Raw genomic sequence first — 12,001 nt, 5'->3', positions numbered from 1 at the left:
TACAAATATATATATTTTATCACCGCATTATTATATTTTTATCAAAAAAAAATAATAAAAAATGGCAAAACTGTTTTTACACTACTTAACTACTCATTTAAATTAAAATACTATTATTTTTTAAATTTTACCCTAAAAAAACAAATACATATCTTATAACAAAGGAAGTATTTTAAAATAAAATTCAAAACAAATCTTCACAATTCAAATAAGAGTGTGTTAGTTTGGATTTGATTTAATAAAATTTAGTTTGAATTTGATATTAAAATAATATTTAATAAAATATTTTATAAGAAGAATAAATGTATTTTTATTTTTTTAATATTAAAAATGCAACTAAAAATACAATCTTTTTTTTTTTTTTTTTTTTTTTAAAGTTACAACATTCCTATAAAATAAAAATATTAAAAAAAATAGTACTCCTAATAATAGAATTAAAGGAATTTTGAGTTAGTTCTAAAAAATAAAATATTAAAAATATAATTTAATTAATTTATATTTATTAATTATATTCAAAATTGAAAATTATAAAACTAAAAAATAAAAAGAAATCATTTTTTTATAAAATAAATATAAAAAAGAGATATAGAAAATAGATATAAAAAGGGGAGGAAGGGAATACTACTTCATTAAAATTTGAAAGTTTGTACATAAATAAAATCCAAAAGTTAAAAATTTACTTAAAAAAAACCTTGATTAAATTTTATTAAAAATACGGAACAAATAAAAGAGACCCAAAAAATTTGGGGCTCCATTTGGCGGGAAAATTCCCCATTCAGCCCTAAATTTACCCCCAAAGTGCGAGAAAAAGAAACCCTAACACAGAAGCCCATCGGTCCATCTCTAAATTCCGAATGCCCAAACAGCTTCGTCCAAGTACATCCGCGAATCGTATCATCTGGAAGCAATCTCCAGAATAAATCTTCGTTTCGGGTAAATTTTTTTGTGTTTGGTGTTGGGTTGTGTAACTTGTGTTATTGATGGCCTAGGGTTCCCTTGTGTTGAATAGTGTCGTGAAGTACGGAATCTTCGGTAAGAATTTTGAAAAAATAATTGGTTTTTGATCATCGGGTGATGGAATAGGGTGCGTTTTTTGAAGGTTCGTTCGTTCGTTCCTCGAAGAGCTTCCCCATTTTCGAGTTGTAATCCTCTCGAAGGCGTAGAAGCATCAGATTTAGGGGCACGCAAGGCCCGGCGGCGTTGAAGATAATACCACGGATCAAGCTTCCTCATAGTCGTCCCAAGTCTTCTGGTCAGAATACTTGATCTTCTTCCAATCTGTTTCCGGTTTGGTTGGGTGCGATTTGTTATTTATTTATTTATTTTGATTATTCATTGAGCTTCCATGGTGTAACGATGCGTAATTGTGGCTTTCTTCGCGAATGTTTGTTTCCTAGTCAGATATATTGGAAATTGTTGGTGTTCGAATTTGTCGATATGCTTTGTGCAATATTTAGTTCCTTAGCTGCATCTTTTTTTTTTTTTTTTTTTCACTAGAAAAAGGCAAAAATTAGCTAATAATCACATGTTCTAAACTCTAATACATACATAATATATGGAAGAGAAAAAAAATGATAGATTATGTTTATGCGTATGAATTTGGAAATCGAGATCATGATGATGTATAGGACAGGTGATAGAATTTAAGAACAAGGGTTCTATAGCAGTTTCAGTAGTACCTGAGTGATAATATGCTGCTATAAACCTGAGGAACTCTACAGACTTTGGGTGTGTTCTTTTCTGTGTGTTTTTTGGTTTAGACAGTGGTTTTATGTGATGGTTTGTGAAAAAAAACATAGATTATTTTTTACCTAGAATCACGAGGCTGCATAGTGAAGAAACCCAAAAAAAATAATTCAAAAAGAACGCAGCCTTCCTACACCACTTTTGTCTAGATCTGGATAATGAGTTTTCAATCACTTGACCTGTACACAATGATAAATGGGAGTTAGATTATTTGCGAAATCTATTTTACAATTCAGTAATGTTTACGGGCATATATAATATGATCGAACCAAGAGTATGTTTGTTTAGTGTTTATAGTTTTAGGGGTACTTTTTTGATCATCGAGTGATGGAATAGAGTGCGTTCTTTGAATATATGTATGTATAATTTTGTGTTTTTCGGTTTGAAGGTTTATAGAAAATGGGAGACGGGTTTGATGATGAAGCTGAGGCTGATCAGACGATTTCAATTGGGGATTACCTCAAAGCTGTTGAAGAAGAGGAGTTGGTGAGTGTTTCAGTTTTGCTAATTATAGTGATGGTTTGATATATATATGTATATATATACACATACATATTTGTAAATTGAAATTATTGAGTACGAACACGTGGTTTCTAGGATCTCTAAATTTTGAAAGAAGAATGTCTACTAGCAAGTCCTAAGTGAGTTAAATGAATGATTGGTTTTAAAATGGGAAATGTAGAATGCTTGGAGCAATCAGAGTTGGGGAAGAAGCTGGTTGTAGTTGTCTGTGATGGCTGTCTGAATTGGGATTAAGATAGTTCTATCTTTTGAAGTTTTGAGTTTGTTTAAAAGTTTATAAATGATTTTTTATATGGGCTCTACCTGAATCTGAATTACCAGTAAAGAACTTGTAAACATCGAGGGAGGAGTTGTGTTATGTGCTTTTGGTTATGCTAATTGGTCCAATTCAAGCCAAGAGTGCTTCACTATGGTAGGTTTGAGGATGCGAGAGTGAAAGGAAAATAAATTGTAAAGAAGATTGTTTTGGAGTGTTGTTGAAAGAAAGTTAGTTTGGAGGAAGAAAGGTTTGTTCATTTCTGATTTGGGAGTACTTTTGATTTTGAAATTTTTGAATGAAAACTAAAGTGTTAATGGGGATATTTTAAACTAGTTGTATGTGTTGGTTGTGAAAATTTGAATGAAAAATATGATCCAAATGTAATGTTTTAAGTATATAGTTAGTGTTACATCTGATGATTTATTTGTGAGAAACAAATTATTCATGAAAACACGAATAAGCACACCATACTAATTTTCCTCTCAAAGTGTTGAGGGAAATTATAGGAACAAGAATTCAAACCTTAATTCTAACATGAACCAAATATATAAAACTCCATTCTAATAACCTGGCCCTTTATTTGTAATATGTAAAACATTCAGCCTTTTATATATTCCTTATTTATTTATTTTAGAAGAATATCTGTTTGTATCAAAATCATGCTCAAGTATGTTTCTTTTTAGTCTTGATTTGGTTTGAAGGTATGGACTTTTGGTTTAAATAATATTTGATGTAATGTTTTAAGCTGAAACTTATTCTGAAATACTTTTGTGCAATCCTGCCTGCTGTCCCCCGTGGTGTTTCATTGGCGCGGAGAGCTTGCTGCTTTTGCGCACAGTTCACCACGTCGCAATAGGCTATTTATTTATCCATGCGTGCTCTCACATCTTTCCTGAAATTCTTTGATACACTTTCACAATTTCTTACATAAGAAATTATATTTTTCTGTTTATGAAGAAACATCTTCGTTAAGCAATGCAGATGTGTCAGATTGTTGGTACCCCGAAAATTTTAAATCTATGCCCAATGAATCTCAGTTGTAACAGTTATGTAGTCACTACTTTGTTATTTATCATTCATCTCATTAGTCAATTCACTGACAAACTATACTTAATGAATTGTTACTGGTTATAAATAGGCGTGTTTTTCTCAGATTTGCGTGTTTTAATATTAAGGACTTGGGGTTGGTTGTTTGACTGTCTTTCTTTTTATCTCTTAATGGTTTTTCAAGGAGGCCGATCTGGTCCTGGGTGGTGACGAAGGCAAGGAGTGTACCTATAACAAAGGATATATCAAGAGGCAAGCAATTTTCTCATGTTTGACCTGCACTCCTGATGGAAATGCTGGTGTGTGCACAGCCTGTTCTTTATCTTGCCATGAAGGGCATGAGGTACATGAAGTCAAGTGAAATTAATGTTGACTGTAACAGCAGAGATAATTTCTATTGGTTTTATTTAGGGCGTGTTTGTTTTTTATTTCAAATAAAAAAACTCTACTATTCACCTCGCACAGTTATCTATAAAAATACACTATTGCCTTTCACAAAATATCACATAAAAATATTATTGAAACAAAAAGTTAAATCACCACACACTTTCAAATCAAAACCAAACAAATCCTTAGGGTGTGTTCTTTTTCATGTTTTTTTTTTTATAAATATTTTCCCAAAAAATTAATATATTATACATTTACTAATTTTATATTACCTACACAATTCTCTGTATCTCATATAAAAAAAATATCTTAAAACTATTTTACAAAACAAACACACCCTAATGTTTCCTATCTCGTTGGCTACCTATGTTTAAATGAAAGCAACTTCACTGAGGGACTGATGCCGGCCCTGTGATTACACTAGAAATTGGCGCTTGGAAATATGTACGTCAAAGTCTAATGCTTAAGAATTGGATTATCTTTATCACTGTCTCTTTGTAGACCTTTTTGATTCTTACCATTCCTCCTGTGTTTTGCTTCATCATCCCATTGTTGTTACTTCTTAGAGATGCATTGCAATTATAAGAATAGAATTTTACCTATTCATCTGCCCTTTAACAATTTGAACACAGTGGTGGCTTTCCAATCTCATAGCCAAATTTCACATGGCATATTTTTATCTTACGGTTGGTTTTTAATTTGACTAGATTGTGGAACTATGGACCAAAAGAAATTTCAGGTGTGACTGTGGGAATTCAAAATTTGGGGAGTTCTTCTGCAAGCTCATGGCTAACAAAGATGTAGAGAACACTGAAAATAAGTACAACCATAATTTTAAGGGTACATACTGCACATGTGATCTGCCCTATCCTGACCCCAATGTCGAAGAACAAGTTGAGATGATCCAATGCTGTATCTGCGAGGATTGGTTTCACGAGGAGCACATTGGTCTTCAATCTAATGATAAGGTTTGTGCCTATATTATACGGTAGCCTCTTGTTCCTATCACGGATCAGCCCACTCCTGAAAATACTATTATGAGGAGTTGAATATGCTTCACAGCGTTTTACATTTCAATACACAGCCAAGATTTAGTTGAGCACCTATACTATAATTCATTCTTTGCTACCGTTGACACTTCATTGATGGTAAAAAAGTAAAATTATAGATTTCATGTTTCCAAACACACGGTGCTACATTTAAATCCAAATATTAATGATATCTGTTATCATTTCTGGTGTACATACATACATATATATATTAGGTTATTTGATATGAAATCATAGTTCTGTAATACTAAAATGTTTCTGTCCCTTGCTCTCCATATATTTGATGTTTTGTTTGTCTTCTCCCTTCATGTAGATCCCAAGAGACGAAGAGGGTGAGCCTCTCTATGAAGATTTTATCTGCCAGACATGCACCAGTCTTTGCTATTTTCTGACTTACTATCCTCAGATCATTTTAACATCGGATACTTCAGACACTGCAAACCAAACAGTTGGTCCTAATGAATCTAATGTGAGCCACCTTGATTTGGACACTTTTCCCAAACAAGCAGAAGCTGAAGGTGTAGTAGTAGTAGCTAAGGAATCTCCTGAATCCAGTGGCGTAAGTGATAAATGCATTGTCGAAGACATGATTGGAACCCCACCGGCTACAGGCAGTGGCAAGCCATTGTTTCTCTCCAAAAATTGGCGGGAAGCCCTCTGTAGGTGTGGAAAATGCACGGACATGTATGGCCAGAGGGGACTCGGGTTCTTGCTTGACAATGAGGACTCCATTGCTGAGTATGAGGTAATGGCGAAGCAGAAAAGAAGCGAGAATATGCAGAAACAAGAGGGTGCTGAGATGAGCTTTCTCGATAATCTTGGTCATGTCGAGAAGATGGAAATACTAAACGGAATTGCTGACATGAAAAATGAGATCTTCTCCTTCCTGGTACGCCAAACATTATCTATTTCCAATATACTCTCCCAGTTTATTATCTATATAGTATATATATATTTTGGGTTTGATTATTTTGTATTTTTGGATAGATGTGTTTTTTTTATGTTAGGTATGGGGAATTATGTTGTTAATATAAAAAATAATTTTTTGTGTTTAATTGTTGACTTTGTGAATGAATGATGTATATATATTATATATTGTGTTAATGTGTGTATATATTGTATTTTTAAAATAATATTTATGAAAATTCGGTCCACCAAAAAACACTAAGCTAACAAATCCTTGTTGTGTTGAATTTTATTAAAATACTAAGTGTAAATATTAAAATATTTTTGGGTTGTAAGGGTTTGCAATTGATAAGAAATATATATGTTTAAAAGGATATTTTGGTGGGGCTGGGGCAGTTGTGTTGAATTTTATAATTTAGCATATTATTGAAGGCACATTCTATGTTAACGGAAAACACACGATACAACTACAAGCAATACAATTTATTTCAACATAATACAAATTCAACATATGTTATAGTTGCATACATATGATATTATTGATTTAGCACTGTAAATATATTTATATAGTACACTGTATGTAAGAGTTTTGATATTTTTGTCTTTGTACTTGATGTGTAAAGTAATTGTATATTTTATTGTTTGTTAGTAATTTAAGTAAAAATTAAGGGTATTTTGATATTAATGTATGATTATTATTTTTTTTAAATAGGAAAGGGATACTTGGATAGACGAAAATGATAAAAGAAAAAGTATTTTGAATCAGGACAGAAGAATTATACATTATCTGCTTGTTTTATATGTTTATTGGGCCAAATAAGCGTGTTGCTGACACAGTCATTTACCTGTGGACATTTTAGATAACAAAACGTATCTATTAGTAGATGGAAAGAGTATTATTTTATCTTGTATAGTAAAAATGTCATCTTATTTAGCTATTTTTGGCCTTCACAGGAAACCTCGGACCCTTCGAAGCCTATAACAGCTGCAGATGTCCACCAGGTCTTTGAGAATCTCAGCAAGAAAAGAAAGCGCACCGGGTGAAGTTATGGACTAAAATAAATGGTACGCGTATCAAAACCTATCTGTATGTTGACAATGGATCGTAGTTTATTATAATGTCTGAATATGGATCGATGCTAGTTGAACTCCTCTATGTTATGTAATTACTAGTAAGTTTGGTGCAATCTTTATGTTCGGTTTATGGTTGTGAGAAAATGCCTGTCTGATCCCGACACTCAGCTATCTTACTACCTGTTTCGATTCGGTTTGGTTCGATCTTATGCTATGTCTGCTTTTAGCTTAATCTAAGGAAGATTATTGCTTCTGTGATTATCTGAATAGTTTGCTTCAGGTTCTTGAAGTAACTTAGTTGATCCTGTTGGCCTGTGGCCTGTGGGGTTTAGATTTGAGGTTCATGTTTAAAATTGAAGTGGAATTATTTGATTTTTTTTAATATAAAATATTATTTACATTAAAAATTAAATTTCAAATGAAAATCAAATAAATATATTTGATATTTACAGGTGTATTTGTTTGGGGGTTCAGATTTTTGTTTGATATTTGAATAGTAAATATTTTAAATTGAAATAGTTATATGATTGAGATATTTTAATTATAAAATTATTTTTTAATATAATATAAAAAAATATGTGTTTGATTTGATATTTTAGTTGATTTTGTATTTGTAAATTAGAAATTCGATAAATCGTGGTAAATGAACACACCCATTATTATTTGTTAGAAAAAGGTAATAAAATTGTGGATTGTAAAGTTATTTATTATGAATGGATTAAATTTATTAGACAAAGAAAAAAGAAAAAAGGAAAAAATAATGACTAAGTTTAATGGATAATAAAATAGAAAAATAATATAAAGTTGGTAGAAGGATAAAATATTATATATATATATACGGTTACTATTTAAAATTAGTAAATGTTTTTTTTACGAAAATTGTAGTATTTAAATTTTTTATTTTTTATTCTGTGTAAGTGACATTAATTGATATTATTTGCTTTAAATGTTGTGAGTGTCCATAAGCATAGGAGGTTGAGGATTTCGTCACAAAATTACATCATTCTCGTTTCCTTTTTATAAATTAAATTGTGAAATATTTTAAAAAATAGAGGTTAATATTTAAATATATATATATATAAAATCATATTTGATGTTGATAATAAAAAGGAAAATATTGTGATTGTAGTTTTGTAATGTTAATAACAAATATTTATTGAATACTTTTTTACATTTTCTATGATATCTATATTTATTTATTTTATAGAAGCTTGTTTTTATAATATCAAGTACTCGTATTGAATAAATTAATTTATATTTAAAACATTATGTATCAGACTATAATTATATAATATCTGGTATATGAAATATTGTCTATACTATTCTCTTAACATATATAAAAATAAATAAATAAATGACAAACATATTTTTTGAACTAGCGCAAATAATGAGAATTTCAATTTTGGGCTAATTGGATGACTCATTAGTCGAAGGGGCTAAGTTGTAAATTCATCAAAATGGGCCAGGCTCATTTTTATTTTGGGCTTTTGGCCCGCCTTAATGATCCGATCCGGCCCATAACTTAGCATCTGTGTATTCTCGTCAAAGCTTTTAGCGATGGAAATTGAAGGTTCGTTCGTTCCTAGAAGAGTTTCCCCATTTCCGTGTGGTAATCCTCTCGAAGGCGTAGAAGCATCAGTGTTGAAGGCACGCAAGGCCGGCCGGTGATGAAGAGAGTACCGCGGATCAAGTTTCCTCAGAGGCGTCCCAAGCCTTCTGGTCAGAGTACTTGATCCTCTTCCCATCTGTTTCCGTTAGGTTATTCGTGTTCGACGTGGTAATCTGCAACTTTCTGGTTTGGTTGGTGTGATTATTTATATATTTATTTATTTCGGCTATTCAACGAGCTTCCATGGTGTAACGATGCTTAATTGTGGCTTTCTTCGCGAATGTTTGTTTCCATAGTCAGTTTGGAAAATCCTGTTTCTGATTCTGGAAACTGTTGGTGTTCCAAGTGATCGATATGTTTTGTGCAATATCGAGTTACTTAATTCCACTAGAAAAGGCACAATTGAGCCAATAATCACATGTTCTAAACTCTAATACATACATAATATATGGAAGAGGAAAAAAAAATAAAAATGAAAAGAGTATGTTAGCACTACCTCTTGCATATGCGATGGATTTGGAAATCGAGTTCATGATGATCTATAGGACAGGTGATAGAATTTAAGAACAAGGGTTCTGTAGCAGTTTCAGCAGTATCTGAGCGATAATCTGCTCCTATAAACATGAGGAACTCCCCTGCATCACTCTAGCTATATTTGGATAATGAGTTTTCAATCACTTGACTTGGACAAAATGATAATGGGAGTAGATTATTTGCTAAATCTGTTCTAGAATTCAGTAATATTTACCGGCATAGATATAGATAATATGATCGAACCAAGAGTATGTTTGTTTAATGTTTATAGTTTTAGGGGTCTTTGTTGTGAAGTATGATAAATCATAAAAGTATATAGGGAATGTTGTTTTTTCTTTTTTGTGTTTTTATATCATATATTTGTATTTTTTCGTAATATTATTGGGAAATCGTGTATTTTTAGTAACAGATCTGCGAAACCTTGTAAAACATTGGTACATAGAAATATTGAGTTATGTTGTAAATATGTTGGATAGTTATATATACAAACTGCTAGTGTAAAAATTTCTACTGAACCAAGTAAGAGATCTGTTAAACAATAGAAAACATAGTCATCAATACTGAACTGTTGAACTATGTTGTATGGTTATATATCAATCGGAAAAAATTTCTTCCGAACCACATACTAATGTCGACTGGTATATAAAATATGATTGAACCAACTAAGAGATATGCTAAACGATAGAAAACATCAGCACAAAACTGTTTAATCATGTTGCAAATATTTTAGGTGTTTATATGTTGAACGGCGAAAAATTCTACTGAAAAAACACATCATTAAGTTAAATAAATAATCAATATCTATTTTGAATATTACTTTCTATTATCTTCCTAAGTAGCTCACCGATTATTTTCAGATTCGACATCCCACACACAAGAGGCTTCAACAAATGAGGATCTTGTACAAAAATATTTCTCCAGGACTTCAGCCAGCATGTCGACTGGAGGAAAAGCTACTGATCAGCCCAAGAGAACTCCTGTGTCTCAAGATGAAATTGATGCTATCATGGTATGTAAGAACCTACAACTAGAAAAAACCTGAATTTTTTTTTTTGCTAACTTATATTTTTTACATATATTATATAAGTTCTGTGGCATCCCTCAAATCACATTAGAAGTTAATTAGAATTAGAATTTTTGATGAGATGCCATTCGTTCCGGGCTGCATAGAATAAGAAATGAACATGTTTGAGGCGTTGGATCTTTCATTAACAAGTGAAGAACATTACCTATTTTTATATTGCTACCTTGTATTCTTTAGATAGATTAAAAAGTGTTTTTTTTTTTTTTGTTAATTCATATACACGGATATGTACATACATTTAAGTTGCAACTTCAACTGCATTGAAATGAATTATCTTGCTGAATTAGTTCATTTAAGATTGCCAATTGCGCAAGTTCTTAAAGTTAAATTTTTTGGGTCTAGGGCGGGGCTCCATTAAAATGAAAATCGAGCATTTTGAGGCATTGGATCTTTCATTGCCGAGCAAAGAGCATCAACGGTCTATTGTATAGCTACCTGTATTATTTGCACATATTAGAAATTTTAGTTTTTTCCTTAATTCATTGCATCATATCGAATTGTTATCACTTTACACATATATCATTAAGTTGCATTTCCAACTGCATTGAAATGAATTATCTTGCTGAATCGGTTCATATATGATTGCCAACTGGTCCAGAACATAAAATATAAATGTAGAATATGAAAAGTATGAACTGTTACTACATTGTTTCAATTATTCAACACATGTCGTGGATTTTTTCTTTTTCCTTTTTTTTTTTTTTTTAATGTGCTGATTAAGGTAAGCTTAGTCCTAAGCAGTACCCTAACGATTCCCTTTTCTGTACTCTTCGGCAGTTGGGTGGCTGTTTCTGATCTTTCTCAATAGCTTTGTGGATGGCGGAAAAGACTCGAACTTGAACAAGATTGTCCGGTATCCTTTTTAACCGAAACTTATTTGTGTGTTTGCCGTCTGTATATTTTTGTTGTGTTTGTCTTGATGGTTTGCTGTTCTAGCAGCTTTGTTTCAATTGCAATAAAAAGAACATGTAGATAGTGTCATATGATTTACTTGGATCAATGCCATCTTTGCTCCAATGTAGATTTTGATTTTGTTGTTTTTGTTCTTTTGTTCAGTCTTTTGTTGCACATTTGGGGTGGGGTTAGTTTGTTTAGTGTTTTTAGTTTTTAGTTTTAAATTTTTATTATTCTTGTTAGGTATGGAGAATTTTAATGCTAGTATAAATAGTGACAGTACTGTGTGTTTGAAGTGTGATTTTTACGCGGCATGCCAAGCTGGTAATATATATTAATTAAAAATAAATAAATAAATAATTTTTTCACATGTCTGCTGGGCCAACTCAGCGGACACGTGTTTTTCAGTGTGTCAAATTCGTTAAAAAAGTTTATTTATGGAATTATTTAAAATATGTTGCAAGAGTGATTTGAGACCAACGATTCATTTTATTCAAATAAAATTATATTTTATTTTTAAAAGATAAATTTATTATAAAAAATAGTTATTCCATTCTCGGGTAACATTGTATAGTAACTCCATGTATAGAATAAAAAATTTGATTCGGCCCAACCTTATTGAAAATGGTTTAATTCTTTAAAAAATATGTATAATCTAAGCCATGTTTATTGGAGTCATTTATGTAAAAGACAAAAGCTAGTTGCAATTCTAGAATATATCCTTTTCCATAAAATCTATTGCAGAACACATTTTATTTGCATTTATGTGATTTATTTTGTTTAAATAAAAAACAAACAGAGAACTTTCAACAACGGGGATGTAGCTCATATGGTAGAGCGCTCGCTTCGCATGCGAGAGGCACGGGGTTCGATTCCCCGCATCTCCACAA

At 31.5% G+C, this 12,001-nt stretch overlaps 1 protein-coding gene, 1 long non-coding RNA gene and 1 other non-coding gene across 6 annotated transcripts; all 3 read left to right on the top strand.

Annotated features, from left to right (window-relative positions):
- The first annotated feature begins 774 nt into the window (after positions 1–774).
- LOC127250618 (uncharacterized) lies at positions 775–7,251 on the top strand. Of its 4 annotated transcripts, none has more exons than XM_051273988.1 (7): positions 775–933; positions 1,100–1,252; positions 2,135–2,232; positions 3,759–3,917; positions 4,669–4,929; positions 5,324–5,899; positions 6,871–7,251. In XM_051273988.1, exons 3-7 carry the CDS (start codon positions 2,146–2,148, stop codon positions 6,958–6,960), a joined length of 1,173 nt encoding a protein of 390 aa, XP_051129945.1. In that variant the 5' UTR covers positions 775–933; positions 1,100–1,252; positions 2,135–2,145; the 3' UTR covers positions 6,961–7,251. The 4 variants fall into 4 exon arrangements, with proteins under 4 accessions (XP_051129945.1, XP_051129946.1, XP_051129944.1 ...); XM_051273989.1 differs by having other exon boundaries at positions 786–933; positions 1,084–1,252; XM_051273987.1 differs by having other exon boundaries at positions 794–1,032.
- Positions 7,252–8,549: 1,298 nt separating this feature from the next.
- On the top strand, positions 8,550–11,258 carry LOC127250094 (uncharacterized). Its single transcript, XR_007838530.1, has 3 exons — positions 8,550–8,709; positions 9,991–10,142; positions 10,995–11,258. It is a non-coding gene; the product is annotated as an uncharacterized LOC127250094 (long non-coding RNA).
- Positions 11,259–11,925: 667 nt separating this feature from the next.
- On the top strand, positions 11,926–11,998 carry TRNAA-CGC (transfer RNA alanine (anticodon CGC)). The gene has a single exon. It is a non-coding gene; the product is annotated as a tRNA-Ala (tRNA).
- Positions 11,999–12,001: the final 3 nt, after the last annotated feature.

Source organism: Andrographis paniculata, unplaced genomic scaffold, assembly GCF_009805555.1.
Source record: "Andrographis paniculata isolate CXL003 unplaced genomic scaffold, ASM980555v1 Contig37END, whole genome shotgun sequence".
Lineage (NCBI taxonomy): Eukaryota > Viridiplantae > Streptophyta > Magnoliopsida > Lamiales > Acanthaceae > Andrographis > Andrographis paniculata.
Note: the sequence above shows the minus strand (reverse complement) of the source record. Positions and strands in the feature narration are given on the sequence as shown.